This window comes from Oncorhynchus clarkii, chromosome 18 (genome assembly GCF_045791955.1).
Source record: "Oncorhynchus clarkii lewisi isolate Uvic-CL-2024 chromosome 18, UVic_Ocla_1.0, whole genome shotgun sequence".
Taxonomy (NCBI): Eukaryota; Metazoa; Chordata; class Actinopteri; order Salmoniformes; family Salmonidae; genus Oncorhynchus; species Oncorhynchus clarkii.
In genome coordinates, this window is record NC_092164.1 from 39830219 (window position 1) to 39856149 (window position 25931).

Below are 25931 nucleotides of genomic sequence, written 5' to 3' on the forward strand. Positions count from 1 at the left end.
TGATTCGTGTTTTACGTTTGTTTAATAAACATGGATCGCAATCTACACGCCGCATTTTGGTCCGACTCTCCTTCGCATCAAGAAAACCGTTACATGAATACACCCCTGATCACACACAAACAGTTCACTTTCAAAGCCACATACAAGCAGCTCGTTGTATTCCTTCTCATCTCTACACGCTCTCCTCCTCTCACCTATATATTTTGTATAGTTTTATCTAAAAATGATAACTTTTTAAATGTTTATCTATTTTAATTTTTTATGAAATTAACTGAGGAGGATGGTCCTCCCCTTCCTCCTCTGAGGAGCCTTCACTGTTGCACACCTACTTGAGCATCGTAGTCAAGTTGGTCTCCCTTGTTTGCGTTTGGTGGAGTTTAAACTGAACTACAGGGAAGGAAACATCATCAGTCTCTGCGAGAAATAGACTTATGCATACGGATAAAACTATCTTTTGGGCACCATGGACAGCGCTTTTGACAACCTGGATGCTACAGGCTTCCTACACATATGGCAACATTTCGATGTTGACAGTAAGATCTTACTCTTGAATAGTTATAACTATGTTGCCTTTTGTTTACTATTCATATTAATCTGTGTTAGTTTATCAGGCAATGCTTTCATCGAAATTCAGACTGAACTTTGCACCATGTCTTGAAGATAAAACAATACGGCCATTTTTTTTATTTTATGTTATGCATTTGTTTGTTTATAGATAATGGTTATATTGAAGGAAAGGAGTTGGACGACTTTTTCAGACACATGATGAAAAAACTTGGGATGAGTGTAAGTAGGCTACTATTCCTTTACCTTGTCATGGCTAATGCATAATGTGTACTTTCAGACTCCCTCCCCCCCCCCCCCCCCCTCCAAAAAAAAAATTATACTACAGTAGGCTTAGGCAAGTAATATTCTAGAATCTTCTAAACAGACCTACTTTGCTGACCTTTGTTGACGGCATTCAACCGGTGTCAAAATTAGATAACCTCTCTGAATCCAATCATTAGTCACGTTTTGTCTTTCATTGAAATGGAATGAATTCCCGAAAGGGATTTTGCACAGGTAACACTGAATGAAAGACACAAATAAGTGTAACGAATATGTTCAAAAGTCACTGTGTTGTTCCTAAAGGATGAAATAACGGATGACAAAGTTGGAAGAATGAAAGAAAGGTTCATGTCAGCTTATGACACCACAGCTGATGGTCGCCTGCAAATCCAAGAGGTGCGTTTACTTGTATTTCCTCAAACTTTTATTTGTCTATGTAGTGCATTTAGTATTAAGTATACTTAGAACCCTGCAGGTGTGTTTGTGTCAGAGAGAGAGAGAGAGAAACTGATCAAACAACAAGTGGTAATTGGATTGTAATCAAAATGCCCTAACAACACCTTCTGTGTGTGAAGCAGCCTTGAAATTACATAATTGCTCTGTCATTTGCATCATGTTATTGCCTTGCTTCATCTAAGAGCATGCAATGAATTAGAATGAGTTTATGTCGAAAATGTAATTGAATTGCATCTCATTTCATCTTTCATTCTTTTTCTCAATGTTATGTTGACAGAGGAGTAAATGCCCCTTGAAGCTGAATGGACATGTACCACCTTAATTCTATCAATTTGTAGGAAGAAAATACACAAGATTTAGTTTGACAAAACATTTCCCATCAGTGACCGAATAATGCCTGCCTGTGAATGTTGATAACTTATTTGATTGAACATAAATGTTCCAGTTGGCCACCATGATGCTACCGGAGGAGGAGAACTTCCTACTACTGTTCCACAGAGAGACGCCATTGGACAACAGTGTGGAGTTCATGAGGGTAAGGTCAAAGTGTTTCGGTCCAAAAACCTTCAACATAAATGCACAAAAAATACAACCTATTATTGGTTGGGTAGTGTGTCCTGTATTCTCTAGAACACTTTCATCAAAACTAAATCTGCCTCTCCCCCCCCCCCCCCCCCCCCCCACAGATCTGGAGAAACTATGACACTGACAGCAGTGGATACATATCAGCTACAGAACTCAAGGTACAGTTGAAGAATGCCCTTCTCCTAATTTCCATGCGTTCAGTGAGACCCTTGCCATGGCCCTCTCAGAGACATTGTCTTAGCTAGTTGTTGTCCACTTTCTAAGTAAACATCAATGAGTGGCCAGAGTTGTTCATGTTCATGTTTACACAGTTGCTCTAGGTCTATGTTGACACGTTTTGTTTTAAGGGTCTTTCAGAAGGATGCCCCCTGTCCTCTTATGTGGACAAGGCAATAGGGTCGGGCCAATATACGATTCAAACGAATATCGTGATATTTGACATTGACAATACATTGTGATGTGCAAGACTAATCTATTTGAACTTTTCTAATCAAAACAGTGCAGTTTTATCAGTTAGTTTATATCAATATGTTGAAAATAAAGTCTAAATGAATGAACTTATTGTTCGCCACACTAAGGTTATTTCATTAGAATGTGACCATAATATCGTAAATAAGCACAAATACTGCACAGTCTGGAATAATCTAGCAATTATCGACGCGAAACCATTATATTGGATACCGCGATATTTGGAGTAGCATATCGTAGAAGAGCTCTCCCCAAATATTGCACCAACCCCACAAGGCAAGGCACAAGTACTTTTCTTAGAATTTCCAAACAAACACATGGTTTATAATCCACAGTACATTTTCTGAAGAGTAAATGGACAGGATGTACATACAGTACATGATACTATTTGTGAACACTTTGATTCAGAATAACAGACAAAAGTGTTGTGGCACACATTTCTCCCCTTTTTTTATTCGGAGTGTCTGCAGATCCGACTTCTCTGGACCCCTCTTCCCGACAGCTAAAGGTCAGAAGCTTCTACGCATTGCAGGATTCTCTACTTTACGCATAGTCTCCACTCTGCTCGTTTAATAAAGTTAGATCAAAGCTGAATCAATGTCTGCAAAATCACGTAATGATAGTATTCTACATAACAGAACTGAATATAATAGCATAGTATAACATTACTGTAAGTAAAATTGTTTTTTTAAAAACACCACCTAATTTCTTATGAGATTTGTGAGAACCGTCGCATTATTCTCTCGTGTGGCCAAAACTCAACAGTGTACGACACTAGCCAAAACATGTGTTTTGATTTAAACTAAACACAGGTATGCTACATTTGTACGTGAAGTAGAGGTAAAGAAACACTTGAGCAGAATGTAATTCAAATCTTCAGCTCTGGGGACAAGGGTTCCAGGGGGCAGGACGGGGCGGTTACCTACGGATTTGCAACTTCTGACTTTTTTTATTTTGTATCTATTTATCCTTTATTTGACCGGGGGACGTCAAGTTGAGAAACCACCTTTTTTTCACATGAGACCAAGGCCATGTTTACCAAGCGTCTCAGACTAGTAGGACTACTTACAGTATTCAGGATCGGTTTTGTCTTTTAGATTATAATGAATGAATCCTAGATCAGGATACTTACTATACAGTTGAAATCGGACGTTTACATACACCTTAGCCAAATACATTTAAACTCAGTTTTTCACAATTCCTGACATTTAATCCTAGTAAAAATTCCCTGTCTTAGGTCAGTTAGGATCATCTCTTTATTTTAGGAATGTGAATTGTCAGAATAATAGCAGAGAGAATCATTTATTTCAGCTTTTATTTCTTTCATCACATTCCCAGTGGGTCAGAAGTTACACTCAATTAGTATTTGGTAGCATTGCCTTTAAATTGTTTAACTTGGGTCAAACGTTTCGGGTAGCCTTCCACAAGCTTCCCACAATAAATTGGTGAATTTTGCCCATTCCTCTTGACAGAGCTGGTGTAACTGAGACGGGTTTGTAGGCCTCCTTGCTCGCACACGTTTTCAGTTCTGCTTACACATTTTCTATAGGATTGAGGTCAGGGCTTTGTGATGGCCACTCCAATACCTCGACTGTTGTACTTAAGCCATTTTGCCACAACTTTGGAAGTATGCTTGGGGTCATTGTCCATTTGGAAGAACCATTTGCGACCAAGCTTTATCTTCCTGACTGATGTCTTGAGATTTGCTTTAATATATCCACATAATTTTCCTTTCTCATGAGCCATCTATTTTGTGAAGTGCACCAGTCCCACCTGCAGCAAAGCACCCCCACAACATGATGCTGCCACCCCCGTGCTTCACGGTTGGGATGGTGTTCTTCGGCTTGCTAGCCTCCCCCTTTTTCCTCCAAACATAACGGTGGCCATTATGGCCAAACTGTTATATTTTTGTTTCATCAGACCAGAGGACATTTCTCCAAAAAGTACATTATTTTTCCCCATGTGCAGTTGTAAACCGTAGACTGGCTTTTATATGGCGGTTTTGAAGCAGTGGCTTCTTCGTTGCTGAGGGGCCTTTCAGGTTATGTCGATATAGGACTTGATTTACTGTGGATATTGTAACGTTTGTCATCGGAAGGAGATCAAGGTGCAGCATGGTAAGTGTTCATGATACTTTAATTACTCAAAACACCAAACAAAAAAATAATGTCACGCTCTGCAGGCTTCACAGCGCTAACAAAAAACAAGATCCCACAAACACCAAAAGGGGAATGACAACTTATGTGTGATCCCCAATCAAAGACAACGATAAACAGCTGCCTCTGATTGGGAACCACTCGGCAAAAAACAAAGAAATAGAAAACATAGAAATAAACTATAATGCCCACCCTAGTCACACCCTGGCCTAACCAAAATAGAGAATTAAAGCCTCTATGGCCAGGGCGTGACAGATAGATACTTTTGTACCCGTTTCCTCCATCTTCACAAGGTCCTTTGCTGTTGTTCTGGGATTGATTTGCTATTTTCTCACCAAAGTACGTTTATCTCTAGGAGACAGAATACGTCTCCTTCCTAAGCGGTATGATGGCTGCGTGGTCCCATGGTGTTTATACTTGCGCACTATTGTTTGTACAGACTAATTTGTACCTTCAGGCGTTTGGAAATTGCTCCCAAGGATGAACCAGACTTGTGGAGGTCTACAATTATTTTTCTGAGGTCTTGACAGATTTCTTCTGATTTTCCCATGGTGTCAAGCAAAGAGGCACCGAGTTTGAAGGTAGGCCTTGAAATACCTCCACAGACACACCTCCAATTGACTCAAATGATGTCAATTAGCCTATCAGAAGCTTCTAAAGCCATGACATTATCTGGAATTTTACAAGCTGTTTAAAGGCAGAGTCAACTTAGTGTGTGAGTAAACTTCTGACCCTTTGGAATTGATACAGTGATACAGTGAATTATAAGTGAAATCATTTGTAAACAATTGTTGGAAAAATTACTTGTGTCATGCACAAAGTAGATGTCCTGACCGACTTGCCAAAACTATAGTTTGTTAACAATAAATTTGTGGAGTAGTTGAAAAACGAGTTTTAATAACTCCAACCTAAGTGTATGTAAACTTCTGACTTCAACTGTACCTATCCTAGATCAGCACTCCTACTCTGAGACACTTGATAAATATGGGCCCAGCTCATCTCATCGGCTGTCTTCCTCTGTGTCCTCCTAACAGGGTTTCCTGCAGGACCTGTTCCTCCAGCACAAAAAGACCATATCCCCCAACAAACTGGAGGAGTACACCAACACCATGGTAACAACAAGCCCCAGCTCCTTTACTCTGTGCCTCAATCTGAGGACTCTTGAAATGTTGTCTCTCAAATGAGTATATACTACCTTGTTCAATGGGCAATTAAATTTGGATGTAAAACTGATTTTGTAATTTAAGTTTATTTCCTCTAAAATGATGATTGGTAGAGAGCTATACACTGAGTGTACAAAACATTAGGAACATAGACTACTGACCAGGTGAATGCAGCTGAAAGAAACGGCCCCTTATTGATGTCACCTGTTAAATCCACTTCAATCGGTGTAGAGAAAGGGGAGGAGACAGGTTAAAGAAGGATTTTTATGCCTTGAGACAATTTGAGACGTTGCGTATGTGTACCATTTTTAAAGGGTGAACGGGCAAGACAAAAATATTTAAGTGCCTTTGAACAGGGTATGGTAGTAGGTAGCTATGATAGTAGTAGCCAGACAAACCAGTTTGTGTCAAGAACTGCAACGCTGCTGTGTTTTTCACACTCAGCAGTTTCCTGCGTGTACCAAGAATGGTCCACCACCCAAAGGACATCTAGCCAACTTGACACAACTGTGTGAAGCAGTGGAATCAACATGGGCCAGCTTTGGACAGCCTTGTAGAGTCCATGCCCCAATGAATTGAGTCTGTTCTGAGGGCAAAAAGGGGATGCAACTCAATATTAGGAAGGTGTTCCTAATATTTTGTACACTCGGGGTATATTGTAATGCTACTATACCATTCAGTGTAGATAAGGAGTGCACTAAATTAGTTATTTCTCATTGAAGTATGTCATTGGCTGTAATAGTCTTGCCTATGAATCCCCTCAATAGTATTAGTAATTGGATGGTACTAGACTGTGCTGGAGGGTGATCAGCTCTTTCAGTACTGTTGTCCCCAAATAAAATAATCACCAAGTAAAATTCTGAGTATGTGTAAATGTACCTGGCGAAGAAAGGTGATTCTGATTCTAATGTTTCTGTGCTTTAACAAAATGGCTAATGAATCTGATGCTTTATTATGTTTATTTTCCCAACAGATGGAGATGTTTGACAAAAACAACGATGGCAGGCTGGATTTGAATGACCTAGCCAGGTACTAATTATCAAGCAATTGTATTCCCCACATTGCTTGGTGGCTCTTACTGTGTGTCTAATTGTTTGTGAGTCACGGAGCCGAACTGTTTTCCTTCTCCCAGAATCTTGGCTCTAAAAGAGAACTTCTTGCTGAAGTTTGACATGAATGTAAGTATAAAAATGTTTGATGAATTTCACTGATAACTTTCAGTCAGATAAGACGTTGTCAATTCACACTCCATCTTCAATTACTTACTGTCGTCCTCATTGGCTTGAATTAGAGGAACTAAATTGTGGGTGTTGTGGTACCACTCTGTTTCAGGCTTGCAGTCAAGAGGACCGGAAGAGGGACTTTGAGAAGATATTTGCTCACTATGATGTGGTAAGTCATTATACAGTACGTTTAGCCACAACATAATTGCCTTCAACTTCAATTGGAATTGTATGGTTCATTGTGATAAGCATATTTCATTAAATTACAATTCTGCTTATAATGACTTGTTGTGATTTTACTGATGCTTCATTGGCCTTAATTATAAAATATAATATTAGTATAAATGAGATAGAATACACAGCTGGATTGAAAGTGGATCAGTACAGTGGCATAGGCACGGGTGGACTTGGGTGCCCACCCACTCAGATTGAGCAACATTTTTTAAATTTTTTTATCTTATCTTTTTACCTAAACATGCAAACACCATCACATAGAATTCATAGCAAGCACTGCACTGGGTTAGTCAGAGTTGATTTAAATATAACAGAATAGATGACTTGGAATGACATTCACGCTCACAGGAGGGGTTGCCAAAAACAACTAACTGAAAGCCACACCCCCAATAATCCATGAATATTACTGAATTGAGGCATAATATGTCACTGTGCTTGTGTGGATACATGCACCATTGCACTGCCTGTTTCATTTGGTCATTTGGCAAACAAGACAGCTCATGTATTGCCTTATTCACAGTCAACACATGCTAGATTTTCTCTCAGCCTTTTGGCAAAATATGTAGAATAGCATTAGATGAGCTATAAAACTGCACATTTTCCTCTCTGCCCCATGGAATTTTTTTTAGAATTGCAGGAAATTACCTTTTAAAACAGAAAAAAAAATCTCAGCCTCATGGCAAAATGTGTAGAATAGCATGAAATTAGTTATACATTTCTGCAGGTCCACCCACCAACGAATTCCTGGCTACACCACTGGATCAGTACTAAGATGTATTCACAGTACTTAATGAAGTGGTGGTCCTGTTGCAGTGCCATGCTCCTCTGTGCTTCGTGATTGTGGATGTAGTACATAGTCCCATTTAAAAAAAAATCGGAATTCTAAACAGAATTTATATGCTGTCCTCTTTATAATCTCCCAAGGCACACCAGGTGGTAGATTTCATTGCTCTTTCTGAAGTCAGCCATTTTGTTGTTTACAGAGTAAGACGGGTGCTTTGGAGGGTCCGGAGGTGGACGGCTTTGTCAAAGACATGATGGAACTGGTCAAAGTAAAACATGTTTTTGCTATATCCTATTCTACAAATGTAGTTATATAAACGTATTATGTATTAACTAAGATATCTGATGCTGTTATATTGATTCTGCATTATTGTAAGTTAAGGTCTCCCACTTCTGACACCATGTTACTTTATATTTATATGGGTGAAGCAACAAGAATTGAGTCAAGTTAACAGTGGGTCCAACTGTATTAGACTGTGAAGGATTTGAACTGTGATCGATCTTGAACTAATGGTTTGAATATGCTTTCTATATACCCAACACAGCCTATCATTAGTGGAACAGACCTGGACAAGTTCCGCAAGCTGCTCCTGGGTCACTGTGACATGAACGGTGATGGAAAGATCCAGAAGAATGAACTGGCACTGTGCCTCGGCCTGAAATACTCCTGTTAGTAGTCCTCCACGGGAAGAATGACAGACATTTTCATTGCCCTAGTTAGCACCACAGGCTAACCGCTAACTCACTGATAGCATGTCGCAATGCCATAGCTAATACCTTTTGGACAACCCAAGAGCATTGCATGATGGCTGGTTGAAAGGAAGTTGTTGCATAGAGTAGACCCATTGGGGAATTGGTTTTGTGATCCTTAATTTTGTTTGACTGTATCTGTTTTGATGACAATTATGATTAGCTTTGAGAGTGTTGTGTGTGTGATCCATGCACGTTGCATATGCCTATAACTTGCAGACATGTAGTGGTGATGTAAGTGTTTTGGGACGGAAGTTGTATTGGGATATTTGTGGGATGTATGTTGACTTTATTACCATGATGGCTGCATTTACTTTTCAGAACTGTGCTGTTTTTGATGTGCAAGAAAATATGATGAAAATAACTGTCAAAATGGTTTGACATTTCACCTCCTAGTTTAAATAGTATTGGTAGACAACATGTAATGCAATACAGTGTATGATATGAGCCACAATCTCTGTGTCCCTGGGCATCTGCATGTTTCTCCATTCTGTAAGAACAGTCTGCAATCATAAGCACATACAGCTCTGTTAATGAACAAACTATTTATATAACCATAACTCAATTAGTAGTGCATGTCTGGTGTATACCCGTTGAATCAGAGCAGACAAATCTGTGAGCCTTGGGCACAAAGGAAATATTGACCCGCAACCGTGATGATGTCCGTGCTTCCATTCTCCATGAACTCAGTTCTTTCGTGCAATAATGGATTTTCACAGAGTTTCATTGCTTTAATGCTTGGTAACCAGAGCATTTCAAAAGCACAACACACAAAATGCTATGGAAACTGATTGAACAGGAACTCCAAGCACCCATTAAAGAGATATACAAAGCAAACATGGTCTGTAGTAAGTAGACCAGTATGCCTTTAAAAGCTTTTCATGAGTTCATTGGGCACTGTGTTATTCTGTGAAACCATAGTACACTGTTATTTGTGTCTAGTTGTAGGCTGATGTCATTGCTAAAAGCCCCACCAGATGCCTGCCTGATTATGGCAAGTGAAGTGTCTCTAACTTAACAGCCGCTCACCAGCAGGACAATTACAGAGGACTGCGGTAAAGAGAATAATTATTGTGCCACTTGCTGTGCCCTCTTTGAAACTTGCTGTGCCCTCTAAAATTCCCAACCACAGTATGTATTTTTTGCTCTTAATTCAGTAGGAATAAATTAGTCATGGTACTCAACAATACATGTATTTAGTCTCTTGTCTTAAATCAGTGCTTGTCCTGAGTGAAGTTGAAGCTTTCGAGGCACTTAAAAGAAAAATGTCAAAAAATAGATATCGGTCATAGAGATACTTCCTCCTAAAATATATAAATCAAGGTACATAGACTGCTATTTAACTAGTCAGTTACCTGGCCTTGCCATTGTTAGAGAAGAGGCCAGCAATTGAGAGAAAAAAAATCCAGTTCAGATATTTGAGATGTATTCATTCATTACCTCCTGGTTAATCACATTGTGGTTATGCCCTGTTCTTAAGGTGACCTATAGCGGTTTGGCATGTGCGACCATAGATTGAAACCTGAAAATATCATGTCACAACCCATTCCTTGGATGGATCTTCCACCACGTTGCTAGACAAGATATTAATAGATTGGAATGGGTGGAATGTAATCAATGGAATTGAGCAAACACGTACTGTACAACCAAAAGTTGTGTTCATAATTGTTTTTCCACACTAGAAAAATGAACACACAACTTTAATTTGCATGCGCTTGATACTGTTCTATTCATTCCATTCCAGCCATTACAATGAGCCCGTCCTCCCTGTTGCGTCCTCCAGCCTCAGTCAGTCCATTCTCTCTCCCCCGTTGCGCCCTCCAGCCTCAGTCAGTCCATTCTCTCTCTCCCGTTGCGCCCTCCAGCCTCAGTCAGTCCATTGTCTCTCCCCCGTTGTGCCCTCCAGCCTCAGTCAGTCCATTCTCTCCCCCCCGTTGCATCCTCCAGCCTCAATCAGTCCATTCTCTCTCCCCCGTTGCGCCCTCTAGCCTCAGTCAGTCCATTCTCTCTCCCCCGTTGCGCCCTCAAGCCTCAGTCAGTCCATTCTCTCTCCCCCGTTGCGCCCTCTAGCCTCAGTCAGTCCATTGTCTCTCCCCCGTTGCGCCCTCCAGCCTCAGTCAGTCCATTCTCTCTCCCCCGTTGCGCCCTCCAGCCTCAGTCAGTCCGTTGTCTCTCCCCCGTTGCACCCTCCAGCCTCAGTCAGTCCATTCTCTCTCCCCCATTGTCATTACAGGTGATTTCCCCATACGGCCACCTGATTCCTGTTATTTCCTCCAGCCCAGCCGGCACTGAGGGTAATGACACTGTGTGCTCCCTCTCCCGGTGCCTCCCCTTCAGACTAAGCCATTCTCCAATGTATCGGAAGCCTGTGCCATCACAAATCAGCCATAGAGGAAATGAAGACTGCCTCTAATCAAGATGTCTGTATCAAGGGATGATGGGAGGATTATTGGGCCGGATTTGGAGTTGAGAGGAAAGAGGGGGATGCCAAAAGAGGCTTGCTGGTTGCAGGCTCTGCAGCTGAGCCACAGAAGACAGAGTTGGTGGGGTCTGATGGCTAAATTAAAGACTATGTAATACTCGCTGATAGCCTATAGCCTGGAGCTAATAATGTGCCCTTAGGTTCTCTGGGGTTCATAATCAAACCCCTCCTTGACACATGATTGTCGACCTCTTGCCAGGCTCCTGTTTATATGTGAAGATACTCCAAAACGGTTCAAACCTGTCCAATAAGAAGTGTTTCATGTAGCAAAACATTTTTGCTACAGTGTGGATTAATAAACAGAACCAGGTGAGTCCAGGTGAAAGCTATGACCCCTTATTGATGTCACTTGTTAGATCCACTTCAATCAGTGTAGAGGAAAGGGAGGGGGCAGGTTAAAAAATGATTTGTAAGCCTTGAAAGAATTGAGACATGGATTGTGTGTGTGTGCCATTCAGAAGGTGAATGGGCAAGATAAAAAATATTTAAGTGCCTTTGAATTGGGTATGGTAGTAGGTGCCAGGCGCACCAGTTTGTGTCAAGAACTGCAACGCTGCTGAGTTTTTCATGCTCAGCAGTTTCCCATGTGTATTAAGAATGGTCCACCGCCCATAGGATATCCAGCCAATTGGTCACATACACGTGTTCAGCAGATGTTATTGCGAGTGTAGCGAAATGCTTGTACATCTAATTCCGGCAGTGCAGCAATATCTAAGTAATATCTAACAATTTCACAACAAATACCTAATACACACAAATCTAAGTAAAGGAATGGAATTAAGAATATATAAATATTTGGACGGCATAGACTAAGATACAGTAGATAGTATAGAATACAGTGTATACATTTGAAATGAGTAATGCAAGATATGTAAACATTATTAAAGTGACTAGTGTTCAGTTTATTAAAGTGGCCAATGATTTCAAGTCTGTGTATGTACCATCTTGTCATACCAAGATGGCATAGCAGTCAGACGTCCTTTGTCCTCGTCTTGTCGTGTCCCGTGTACCGTATATATATATATTTTTTTTTAAATCGCATCTTTTATATATTTTATTTTCCAAAAACTCAACTTCAAAACTCTGTCCTGCAACCCATCAATTAAAAAAAAAAGTATTATTTACCTCAAATATGAAATCCACAATAGAAGCTAACCAGAAGCTAGACAGAAGCTAACGTTAGTATTCAGCTAACCACAGTTTGTGGTCATCAGCTATCCTTTAGCTCGAAAAGCTATCGCCAGTTTTGTACAACGCGACTCAGACCAGAACATACCGGATCTATTTTTCTCTCCATATCCCCGGATTTCAACCGCAAGCTCTGGACATTTACACTGGGATCTCACAGCTAGCTAGCTGCTATCCGTGTGACTATTGGCTTACGTCGTTCCCAGAGCAAACATCAATTATTCCGGAGCTAGCCAGCTGAAGAGTTCCATCAGCCACTCCTGGGCTACAATCACCTATCTGTGATTGTAGCCCAGGAGTGGCTGATGGAACTCTTCAGCTGTTTTACTGCCAATGCGGAGCCCCACCGGGCCTTCACGACTGGACTACCGATGTAATCTGCCCAAGGGAGTTATCCAACTGGCCCCTCCGTTGCGACGTTTCCTGAATGCCCATCTGCGGCCCGCTAATCATTAGCTGTCTTATCGGCTGCTATCTGAATAGGTCTATCGGACAATTCTTCTTGGGTCACTATAACTATAACTATTTTGCCAATTGGATTGATCCCCTCTACCACACGGAACCCCACTAATCTACCGACGGAAACGCACGAGGTGGCTAAAAACAGACCTCCATCCTATGCTAGCTTGCTACCGATGGCCCGGCTAGCTGTCTGAATCGCCGTGACCCCAACCAACCCAACTACTCACTGGACCCTTATGATCACTCGACTAAGCATGCCTCTCCTTAATGTCAATATGCCTTGTCCATTGCTGTTCTGGTTAGTGTTAATTGGCTTATTTCACTGTAGAGCCTCTAGCCCTGCTCATTATACCTTATCCAACCTTTCAGTTCCACCACCCACACATGCGATGACATCACCTGGTTTCAATGATGTTTCTAGAGACAATATCTCTCTCATCATCACTCAATACCTAGGTTTACCTCCACTGTATTCACATCCTACCATAACTTTGTCTGTACATTATACCTTGAAGCTATTTTATCGCCCCCAGAAACCTCCTTACTCTCTGTTCCGGACGTTCTAGACACCCAATTCTCATAGCTTTTAGCCGTACCCTTATTCTACTCCTCCTCTGTTCCTCTGGTGATGTGGAGATGAATACAGGCCCTGCAGTGCCTAGCTCCACTCCTATTCCCCAGGGGCTCTCTTTTGATGTCAAACGCTCCCTGAAACATTTCAGCGAGCAGGCCTTTCTAATCGACCTGGCCGGTGTATCCTGGTAGGATATTGATCTCATCCCATCAGTAGAGGATGCCTGGTTTTTTTTTTAAATGCCTTCCTCACCATCTTAAAAAAGCATGCCTGTTTCAAGAAATGTAGAACCAGGAACATATATGGTTCTCCAGACCTGACTGCCCTTGACCAACACAAAAACATCCTATGGCGTTCTGCATTAGCATCAAACAGCCCCCTTAATATGCAACTTTTCAGGGAAGCTAGAAACCAATATACACAGGCAGTTAGAAAAGCCAAGGCTAGCTTTTTCAAGCAGAAATTTGCTTCCTGCAACACAAGCTCATTAAGGTTCTGGGACACTGTAAAGCCCATGGAGAAAATAGAACACCTCCCAGCTGCCCACTGCACTGAGGCTAGGAAACACTGTCACCACCGATAAATCCATTTTAATTGAGATTTTCAATAAGCATTTTTCTACAGCACTGCACCCCCCATATCAACTCGCCCAAGCCTTCCCCATTTCCCCTTCTCCCAAATCCAGTCAGCTGGTGTTCTGAAAGAGCTGCAAAATCTGGACCCTTACAAATCAGCCGGGCTAGACAATCTGGACCCTTTCTTTCTCAAATTATCTGCCGAAACTGTTGCAACCCCTATTACTAGCCTGTTCAACCTCTCTTTCGTGTAGTTTCAGATTCCCAAATATTTAAAAGCAGCTGTGGTCATCCCCCTCTTCAAAGGGGGTGACACTCTTGACCCAAACTGCTACAGACCTATATCTATCCTACCTTGCCTTTCTCAGGTCTTCGAAAGCCAAGTCAACACACAGATTACCGACCATTTCGAATCCCACCATACCTTCTCCGCTATGCAATCTGGTTTCACAGCTGGTCATGGGTGCACCTCAGCCACGCTCCAGTTCCTAAACGATATCTTAACCGCCATCGATAAGAAACAATACTGTGCAACCGTATTCATTGACCTGGCCAAGGCTTTCGACTCTGTCAATCACCACATCCTCATCGGCAGACTCGATAGCCTTGGTTTCTCAAATGATTGCCTCGCCTGGTTCACCAACTACTTCTCTGATAGAGTTCAGTGTGTCAAATCGGACGTCCTGTTGTCCAGGCCTCTGGCAGTCTCTATGGGGGTGCCACAGGGTTCAATTCTTGGACCGACTCTCTTCTCTGTATACATCAATGATGTCGCTCTTGCTGCTGGTGAGTCTCTGATCCACCTCTACGCAGACGACACCAGTCTGTATACTTCTGGCCCTTCTTTGGATACTGTGTTAACAACCCTCCAGATGAGCTTCAATGCCATACAACTCTCCTTCCGTGACCTCCAATTGCTCTTAAATACAAGTAAAACTAAATGCATGCTCTTCAACCGATTGCTGCCTGCACCTGCCCACCCGTCCAACATCACTACTCTGGACGGTTCTGACTTAGAATATGTGGACAACTACAAATACCTAGGTGTCTGGTTAGACTGTAAACTCTCCTTCCAGACTCACATCAAACATCTACAATCCAAAGTTAAATCTAGAATTGGCTTCCTATTCCGCAACAAAGCATCCTTCATTCATGCTGCCAAACATACCCTCGTAAAACTGACCATCCTACCGATCCTCGACTTTGGCAATGTCATTTACAAAATATGCTCCAATACCCTACACAATAAATTGGATGCAGTCTATCACAGTGCCATCCGTTTTGTCACCAAAGCCCCATATACTACCCACCACTGCGACCTGTACGCTCTCGTTGGCTGGCCCTCACTTCATACTCGTTGCCAAACCCACTGGCTCCAGGTCATCTACAAGACCCTGCTAGGTAAAGTCCCCCCTTATCTCAGCTCGCTGGTCACCATAGCAGCACCCACCTGTAGCACGTGTTCCAGCAGGTATGTCTCTCTGGTCACCCCCAAAACCAATTCTTCCTTTGGCCGCCTCTCCTTCAAGTTCTCTGCTGCCAATGACTGGAACGATCTACAAAAATCTCTGAAACTTTAAACACTTATCTCCCTCACTAGCTTTAAGCACCAGCTGTCAGAGCAGCTCACAGATTACTGCACCTGTACATAGCCCATCTATAATTTAGCCCAAACAACTACCCCTTCCCCTACTGTATTTATTTATTTATTTTACTCGTTTACACCCCATTATTTATATTTCTACTTTGCATATTCTTCTACTGCAAATCTACCATTCCAGTGTTTTACTTCCTATATTGTATTTACTTTGCCACCATGGCCTTTTTTTGCCTTTACCTCCCTTATCTCACCTCATTTGCTGACATTGTATATAGACTAATTTTTGTACTGTATTATTGATTGTATGTTTGTTTTACTCCATGTGTAACTCTGTGTTGTTGTATGTGTCGAACTGCTTTGCTTGGCCAGGTCGCAATTGTAAATGAGAACTTGTTCTCAACTTGCCTACCTGGTTAAATAAAGGTGAAATAAAAAAAATAAAAAAATGTAGGCAGTAGCCTCTCTGCTAGTAATGGCTATTTAACAGTCTGATAGCCTTGAGATAGAAGCTGTTTTTCAGTCTCTCTGTTCCAGCTTTGACGCACCTGTACTGAACTCGCCTTCTGGATGATAGTGGGGTGAACAGGCAGTGGCTCGGGTGGTAGTTGTCCTTGATGGTCTTTTTGGACTTCCTGTGACATCAGGTGCTGTAGGTGGCCTGGAGGGCAGGTAGTTTGCCCCCGGTGATGCATTGTGCCGACCGCACCACCCTCTGGAGAGCCCTGTGGTTGTGGGTGGTGCAGTTGCCGTACCAGGTGGTGATACAGCCCGACAGGATGCTCTCAATTGTGCATCTGTAAAAATGTGTGAGGGTTTTAGGTAACAAGTCAAATTTATTCAGCCTCCTGAGGTTGAAGAGGCGCTGTTGTGCCTTCTTCTCCACACTGTCTGTGTGGGTGGACCATTTCAATTTGTGCGTGATATGTACGCCTGAGGAACTTAAAACTTTCCCACTTCTCCACTGCTGTCCCGTTGATGTGGATAGGGGGGTGCTCCCTCTGCTGTTCCCTGAAGTCCACGATTATCTCCTTCGTTTTGTTCACGTTGAGTGAGAGGTTATTTTCCTGACACCACACTCCGAGAGCCCTCACCTCCTCACTGTAGGCTGTCTCGTCATTGTTGGTAATCAAGCCTACTACTATTGTGTCGTCTGCAAACTTGATGATTGAGGTGGAGGCGTACAGGACCACACAGTCATGGGTGAACAGGGAGTACAGGAGGGGGTTGAGCACGCACCCTTGTGGGGCCCCAGTGTTGAGGATCAGCAAAGTGGAGATGTTGTTTCCTAGTTTCACCACCTGGGGGCAGCCCGTCAGGAAGTCCAGGACCCAATTGCACAGGGCGGAGTTCAGACCCAGGTCCTCAAGCTTAATGATGAGCTTGGAGGGTACTATGGTGTTGAATGCTGAGCTATAGTCAATGAACAGCATTCCTACATAGGTATTCCTCTTGTCCAGATGGGATAGGGCAGTGTGCAATGTGATGGCGATTGCATCGTCTGGGGACCTATTGGGGTGGTAAACAAATTGAAGTGGGTCTAGGGTGACAGGTAGGGTGGAGGTGATATGATCCTTGACTAGTTTCTCAAAGCACTTCATGATGACAGAAGTGAGTGCCCAGGGGGCGATAGTTATTTAGTTCAGTTACCTTTGCATTCTTGGGTACAGGAACAATGGGTGGCCATCTTGAAGCATGTGGGGACAGCAGACTGGGATAGGGAGTCAACATGGGCCAGCATCCCTGTGGAACGCTTTCAACACCTTGTAGAGTCCATGCCCCGACGAATTGAGGCTGTTCTGATGTTTTTTACACTCAGTGTAGTACCTGAATGTACTAATAATATTTTTTAAAGCTGTGAGTGAAAATATAATCAGGTACAAAATGGAGTAAATAAATGTTATCACACCTGGCCTGATGATATGAAACATGCTACATCCAGTAAGAAATTCAACGTGTTATTTTCTAGTCACAGAACTTGACTGCAAATATCAGAATATCCATCAGGCCTTGAGGCTAAGATGCCGTAAATAGCCGACTACTAGGTAGAGAGTGTGAGGTGTTCCACACGTGTTAATTTTATTGAAATACATATTCCTGAGGGAATTGGTTATATACTTTTCTTATTCAATTGCATTTTCCAAATGTCTGATTTCTGATCTCTCAGCCGCAATGTGTTTTCATTGTCAATATTGCATGCCTGATTTATTGTGAGGAAAATAAAGTATCTCTTGCAGCCTTTGCCATTTTTGTAGTCATGTGAGGACCTCTTGTGGTAGTCTGTAGTACAGTACAATTAGTACCTTCCCTCATTCATAACCAATTAGAACCACAATCCTAACCCTAAACTTAACCCTAGCTTCATGTGCACATCCCAGTTCAACCCTAACCCTAGCATCAACCACAACCCTACCCCTAACACTAGCTTCATGTCCACATCCCAGTTCAACCCTAACATCAACCACCACCCTACCCCTAACCCTAGCTTCATGTCCACATCCCAGTTCAACCCTAACCCTCAACCACAACCCTAACCCTAACCTTAGCTTCATGTCCACATTCCGGTTCAACCCTAACCCTCAACCACAACCCCAACCTTAACCTTGGTTTATTCTACTTCATTTTGGTTTATCCTACTTTATTCTACATTGTATCCTACTTTTCTCTTTGGGCCTGTAAGGTGCTAAAGCTCAGCTCTACCTGGCTCTCCCTTTGGCACTTGGTGCAGGAGGTCAGCTCTGGGTAGCTCTGGGTAGCTCTGGCTCAGTTACATCAGTTCAGTGAAAACCTTTCTGGGGACTTAAGCTTATTCTTATTTTGTTATGGAAACATGGCACTCTCCGCTCCTTAGCACACATGCACTCACTCAAGCACACGCATACACTCCTCCACCCATCCACTCACACACATACACTCATCCACCCATCCACTCATCCACCCATCCACCCACACATATACATTTATGCTACACACACATCACAACTCTACCAGACTCTTAGTGTTATTGCAAAATAGAGCACAATTTAAACACTTGCCCCCCAATCCACCCTTCCCCAAAACAAGTGTCAATATTGGACAATAAATTGTGCCTTTTTGTATTGTACGTATGCTAAAATGTTTTTGGGATTCTATTGAGCCATTTACTTTATGTTCGTATTGTTGCTGCATTGTCGAGGATGATCCATTTCGTTGGACAATACATTGGACAATACATTGGTGCGTGTATAAGATGTGTACCCTCCACATACAGTACGCCTAATTAAACTTGAAACTTGATGGCGATAGTGTCAGTAAAATAACCACTAGGTGGCCATAGCTGCATTGGTCACACAGTACAGTACATTTCAACATAAATAGGATAATGAAAACTTTGCGCATCTTGGCTTACCACTGTAAGGGGTAATGAGGCCTGGTTCAGCTTTGTGTCAATTTACTATGATAAAGTATTATGGCTAGAAAGGAGATGGAATTATATTTATTGACATTTCCTAAAGATTGGAAAGCTGCCGCCGTCACCCCCCTCTTCAAAGGGGGTGACACTCTAGACCCAAACTGTTACAGACCTATATCCATCCTGCCCTGCCTTTCTAAAGTCTTCAAAAGGCAAGTTAACAAACAGATCACTGACCATTTAGAATCCCACCGTGCCTTCTCCGCTGTGCAATCCGGTTTCCGAGCTGGTCACAGGTGCACCTCAGCCACGCTCAAGGTACTAAACGATATCATAACCGCCATTGATTAGAAACAATACTGTGCAGCCGTCTTCATCGACCTGGCCAAGGCTTTTGACTCTGTCAATCACCGTATTCCTATTGGCAGACTCAACAGCCATGGTTTCTCGAATGACTGCCTCGCCTGGTTCACCAACTACTTCTCAGATAGAGTTCCGTGTGTCATATTGGAGGGCCTGTTGCCCGGACCTCTGGCAGTCTCCATGGGGGTGCCACAGGGTTTAATTCTCGGGCTGAATGTTTTCTCTGTATATATCAATGATGTTGCTCTTGCTGCTGGTGATTCTCTGATCCACCTTTACGCAGATGACACCATTCTGTATACTTCTGGCCCTTCTTTGGACACTGTGTTAACTAACCTCCAAACGAGCTTCAATGCCATACAACACTCCTTCAATGGCCTCCAACTGCTCTTAAACGGTAGTAAAACTAAATGCATGCTCTTCAACCGATCGCTGCCCGCACCCGCACCAGCCCGCCCAACTAGCATCACTACTCTGGATGGTTCTGACTTAGAATATGTGGACATCTACAAATGCCTAGGTGTCTGGCTAGACTGTAAACTCTCCTTCCAGACTCATAATAAACATCTCCAATCCAAAATTAAATCTAGAATCGGCTTCCTATTACGCAACAAAGCCTCCTTCACTCACATTGCCAAACATACCCTTGTAAAGCTGACTATCCTACCGATCCTCGACTTTGGCGATGTCATTTACAAAATATCCTCCAACACTCTACTCAGCAAACTGGATGCAGTCTATCTATAAGTCCCATATACCACCCACCACTGCGACCTGTACGCTCTCGTTGGCTGGCCCTCGCTACATATTCGTCGCCAGACCCACTGGCTCCAGGTCATCTATAAGTCTTTGCTAGGTAAAGCTCCACCTTATCTCAGCTCACTGGTCACCATAACAACACCCACCCATAGCACACGCTTCAGCAGGTATATCTAACTGGTTATTCCCAAAGCCAACACCTCCTTTGGCCGGCCTTTCCTTCCAGTTCTCTGCTGCCAATGACTGGAACAAATTGCACAAATCGCTGAAGTTGGAGGCTTATATCTCCCTCACTAACTTTAAGCATCAGCTATCTGAGCAGCTTACCAATCGCTGCAACTGTACACAGCCCATCTGTAAATAGCCCATCCAACTACCTACCTCATCCCCATAGTGTTTTTATTTACTTTTTTGCTCTTTTGTACACCAGTAGTTCTACTTGCACATCATCATCCTCACATCTATCACTCCAGTGTTCATTTGCTAAATTGTAATTACTTCGATACTATGGCCTATTTATTGCCTTACTTCCTTACTCAATTTGCACACACTGTATATAGATTTTTCTATTGTGTTCTTGACTGTACTTTTGTTTATCCCACGTGTAACTCTGTGTTGTTTGTGTCACACTGCTTTGCTTTATCTTGGCCAGGTCGCAGTTGTATTCAAGGTCGCATTCAACTCATTCAGGGCTTGATGATTAATTGACCAGTTGAATCAGGTGTGCTTATCCAGGGTTACAATAAAAATGTGTACTGTTGGGGTTACTCAAGGACCATGGTTGGGAAACACTGCCCCCCCCCCATAGCTATCCCTTCTCGCATGTTCCTCTTGATCTGCTCATCATCTTCTACTTCTACTTCTACTTCTAAAATCTCACAAGAATAACATGCATTAATACCATTGTTTCATAGGCTTCACATTCCTTAGGTTACAGTATTACAAGTATAATTGATCACATGTAGAAAAAAAGGAGGAAGGGAAGCGCTGCTAAGGTACAAAATAGTAGGATTTGATAGACAGAAGGTGCTCTTTGGTAAAAGGGGTAAATTGGTCATCAAAAAGAAAGGAGGACCAAGGCACTCTTCATATAATTAATTAAAATGCCTTAATTTGTATGGCATGTTCAATGGAAACAATGTTTAAACATTCCGATGCGTTTCGGCTGCATGGTCTTCAACAGGGAGTAAATAGGTGATCGCATATTTCAAATGAGCCTACTAGTTTTACAAATTAGGTTGCTGACAATGGCTAGAGGTTTATGGCTGTTTGACAGAGTTGTCACTGGCTGAATCACAATACACATTGTTGTTGGACATGATGTAGGCCAGGGTTCCCCGCAAGTTTTCTGAGCAATTTATATATATATATATATATATATATATATAAATAAGACTGTTGGAAAAGCATTCCAGGTGAAGCTGGTTGAGAGAAGGCCAAGCGTGTGCAAAGCTGTCATCAAGGCAAAGGGTGGCTACTTTGAAGAATCTCAAATATATTATATTTTGTTTAACACTTTTTGGTTACTGTCACACTGACCTTAGATAACTTTTATTTCTCTATTTTGGTTAGGTCAGGGTGTGACTAGGGTGGGTAGTCTAGTTTTTTATTTTCTATGTTGGCCTGGTATGGTTCCCAATCAGAGGCAGCTATCTATCATTGTCTCTGATTGGGGATCATATTTAGGCAGCCTTTTCCAACCTGTTGTTTGTGGGATCTTGATTGTGTATTGTTGCTTTTTAGCCCTACAAAGCTGTACGTTTCGTTTGTTACTCTTTCTTGTTTTGTGCCGGTTATCATAAATAAAAATGATTAACCTACCCCACTCTGCATCTTGTTCCGACCATCCTTGCAACAACGATCGTTACAGTTACTACATGATTTCATGTGTGTTATTTCATAGTTTTGATGTCTTCACTATTATTCTACAATGTAGAAAATAGTACAAATAAAGAAAAAACCTTGAATGAATAGGTGTGTTCAAACGTTTGACTGGTACTGTGTATATACAGTGCCTTGCAAAAGTATTCATCGAGTTTGGCGTTTTTCCTATGTTGTTGCAATACAACCTGTAATTTAAATTCATTTTTATTTGGATGTAATGTAATGGACATACCCAAAACAGTTTAAATTGGTGAAGTGAAATGGAAAAAATAACTTGTTTAAAAAAATTCTGAAAAATAAAAAACGGAAAGTGGTGTGTATATATTCACCCCCTTTGCTGTGAAGCCACTAAATAAGATCTGGTGCAACCAATTACCTTCAGAAGTCACATAATTAGTTAAATGAAGTCCACCTGTGTGCAATTTCAGTGTCACATGATCTGTCACATGATCTCAGTATATATACACCTGTTCTGAAAGACTCCAGAGTCTGCAACACCGCTAAGCAAGGGGCACAACTAAGCAAGTGGCACCATGAATACCAAGGAGCTCTCCAAACAGGTCAGGGACAAAGTTGTGGAGAAGTACAGATGGTTGGGTTATAAAAAAAATATCAGAAACTTTGAACATCCCACAGAGTACCATTAAATCCATTATGGCACCACAACAAACCTGCCAAGAGAGGGCCACCCACCAAAACTCACGGACCAGGCAATGAGGGCATTAATCAGAGAGGCAACAAAGGGACCAAAGATAACCGGGAAGAAGCTGCAAAGCTCCACAGCGGTGATTGGATTATCTGTCCATAGGACCACTTTAAGCAGTACACTCCACAGAGCTGGGCTTTACGGAAGAGTGGCCAGAAAAAAAGCCATTGCTTAAAGAACAAAATAAGCAAACAAGTTTGGTGTTTGCCAAAAGGCATGTGGGAGACTCCCCAAACATATGGAGGAGGTACTCTGGTTAGATGAGACTAAAATTGAGATTTTTGGCCATCAAGGAAAATGCTATTTCTGGTGCAAACTCAACACCTCCCATCACCCCAAGAACACCATCCCCACAGTGAAGCATGGTGGTGGCAGCATCATGCTGTGGGGATGTTTTTCATCGGCAGGGACTGGGAAACTGGTCAGAATTGAAGGAATGATGGATGGCACTAAATACAGGGAAATTATTGAGGGAAACCTTTTTCAGTCTTCCAGAGATTTGAGACTGGGACAGAGGTTCACCTTCCAGCAGGACAATGACCCTAAGCATACTGCTGAAGCAACACTCGAATAGTTTAAGGGGAAACATTTAAATGTCTTGGAATGGCCTAGTCAAAGCCCAGACCTCAATCCAATTGAGAATCTGTGACATGACTTAAAGATTGCAGAACCCCTCCAACTTGAAGGAGCTGGAGCAGTTTTGCCTTGAAGAATGGGCAAAAATCCCAGTGGATAGATGTGCAAAGCTTATAGTGACATACCCCAAGAGGCTTGCGGCTGAAATTGCTGCAAAAGGTGGCTCTACAAAGTATTGACTTTGGGGGGTGAATAGTAATGCACGCTCAAGTTCTGTTTTTTTGTCTTATTTCTTGTTTGTTACACAAAAAAAATGTTTTGCATCTTCAAAGTGGTAGGCATGTTGTGTAAATCAAATGATACAAACCCCCCAAAAATTCATTTTCATTTCAGGTTGTAAAGCAACAAAATAGGAAAAATGCCAAGGGGGTTGAATACTTTCGCAAGCCACTGTAAATACAGTGCATTCAGACAGGATTCAGACACACATTTTGTTACGTTACAGCCTTATTCTAAAATGGATTAAATAGATTTTTTTCCCTCATAAATCTACACACAATACCCCATAATGACAAAGCAAAAACAGGTTTGGAGAAATGTTTGCAAATGTATTAAATATAATAAACTGAAATATTACATTTACATAAGTATACAGGCCCTTTACTCAACACTTTGTTGAAGTACCTTTGGCAGCGATTACAGCCTCGAGTCTTCTTGGGTATGACGCTACAAGCTTGGCACACCTGTATTTGGGGAGTTTCTCCCATTCTTCTCTGCAGATCCTCTCAAGCTCTATCAGGTTGGATGGGGAGCGTCGCTGCACAGCTATTTTCAGGTCTTTCCAGAGATGTTCAATCGGATATAAGTCTGTGCTCTGGCTGGGTCACTCAAGGACATTCAGAGACTTGACCCGAAGCCACTCCTGCGTTGTCTTGGCTGTGTGCTTTGGGTCGTTGTCCTATTGGAAGGTGAACCTTCACCTCAGTCTGAGGTCCTGAGCGCTCTGAAGCAGGTTTTCATCAATGATGTGCTTTGTTCTGTTTATCTGTCCCCTCAATCCTGACTAGTCTGCCAGTCCCTGCCTCTGAAAAACATCCCCACAGCATGATGCTGCCACCATCATGCTTCACTGTAGGGATTGTGCCAGGTTTCCTCCAGACGTGACACTTGACTTTCAGGTCAAAGAGTTCAATCTTGGTTTTGTCAGACCAGAGAATCTTGTTTCTCATGGCCTGAGAGTCCTTTGGGTGCTTTTTAGCAAACTCTTAGTGGGCTGTCATGCGCCTTTTACTGAGAGCTGCAGAGATGGTTGTCCTTCTGGAAGGTTCTCCAATCTCCACAGAGGAATGCTTGAGCTCTGTCAGAGTGGCCATCGGGTTTTTTGGTCACCTCCCTGACCAAGGCCCTTCTCCCCCGATTGCTCAGTTTTGCCGGGCAGCCAGCTCTAGGAATAGTCTTGGTGGTTCCAAACTTCTTCCATTTAAGAATGATGGAGGCCACTGTGTTCTTAGGGACCTTCAATGATGCACACATTTTTTCCTATGCTTTCCGAGATCTGTGCCTTGACACAATCCTGTCTCGAAGCTCTACAGACAATTCCTTGGACCTCTTGGGACCTTATATAGACATGTGTGAGTGCCTTTCTAAATCATGTCAAATCAATTGAATTTATCACAGGTGGACTCCAAGTTGTAAAAACATCTCAAGTACAATCAATGGTAACAGGATGCACCTGAGCTCAATTTCGAGTCTCATAGCAAAGGGTCTGAATACTTATACTACCGTTCAAAAGTTTGGGGTCACTTAGAAATGTCCTTGTTTTTGAAAGAAAAGCAATTTTTTTGTCCATTAAAATAACATCAAATTGATCAGAAATAGAGTGTAGACATTGTTAATGTTGTAAATGACTATTGTAGCTGGAAACGGCAGATTTGTGATGGAATATCTACATAGGTGTACAGAGGCCCACTATCAGCAACCATCACTCCTGTGTTCTAATGACACATTGTGTTAGCTAATCCAAGATTATAATTTTAAAAGGCTAATTGATCATTAGTGTCACATTCGTTGTAAGGATCGGACCAAGGCGCAGCGTGAGTAGAGTTCCACATAATTTTAATAAATCGAAACTCACTGAACAAAACAAACAAATGAAACGTGAAGATACTGATGTGCACTAAGGCAATACATAGACAAGATCCCACAACAGAAAGTGGGAAAAAGGGCTGTCTAAGTATGATTCCCAATCAGGGACAACGATAGACAGCTGCCTCTGATTGGGAACCACACTCGGCCACAAACAAAGAAATAGACAACATAGAATGTACACAACATAGACTGTACAAAACTAGAGTAGCCACCCTAGTCACACCCTGACCTAACCAAAATATATAGAAAAACAGAGATATCTAAGGTCAGGGCATGACAATTTGAAAACCCAATTATGTTAGCACAACTGAAAACTGTTGTGCTAATTAAAGAAGCAACAAATCTGGCCTTCTTTAGAATAGTTGTGTATCTGGAGCATAGCATTTGTGGATTCAATTACAGGCTCAAAATGACTAGAAACAAAGACTTTCTTCTGAAACTCGTCAGTCTATTCTTGTTCTGAGAAATGAAGGCTATTCCATGCGAGAAATTGCCAAGAAACTGAAGATCTCGTACTACGCTGTGTACTACTCCCTTCACAGAACAGCGCAAACTGGCTCTAACCAGAATAGAAAGAGGA

The 25931-nt window shown here is 42.1% G+C and overlaps 1 protein-coding gene across 1 annotated transcript; it reads left to right on the forward strand.

Annotated features, from left to right (window-relative positions):
* The first annotated feature begins 403 nt into the window (after positions 1-403).
* Positions 404-8570, forward strand: LOC139372321 (secretagogin-like). Its single transcript, XM_071112049.1, has 11 exons — positions 404-533; positions 716-786; positions 1132-1224; positions 1730-1819; positions 1971-2027; positions 5528-5605; positions 6630-6685; positions 6789-6834; positions 6989-7048; positions 8097-8165; positions 8442-8570. The coding sequence occupies exons 1-11, from the start codon at positions 464-466 to the stop codon at positions 8568-8570; spliced, it is 819 nt and encodes a 272-aa protein (XP_070968150.1). The 5' UTR covers positions 404-463.
* Positions 8571-25931: the final 17361 nt, after the last annotated feature.

Bases quoted from the DNA above. Each gene is read 5' to 3' on its own strand.
- LOC139372321 (XM_071112049.1), top strand. From the start codon at position 464: ATGGACAGCGCTTTTGACAACCTGGATGCTACAGGCTTCCTACACATA. The intron at 787-1,131 runs GTAAGTAGGCTA...TTGTTCCTAAAG, and splicing joins TGAAAAAACTTGGGATGAGT to GATGAAATAACGGATGACAA. The intron at 5,606-6,629 runs GTAACAACAAGC...TTTTCCCAACAG, and splicing joins AGGAGTACACCAACACCATG to ATGGAGATGTTTGACAAAAA.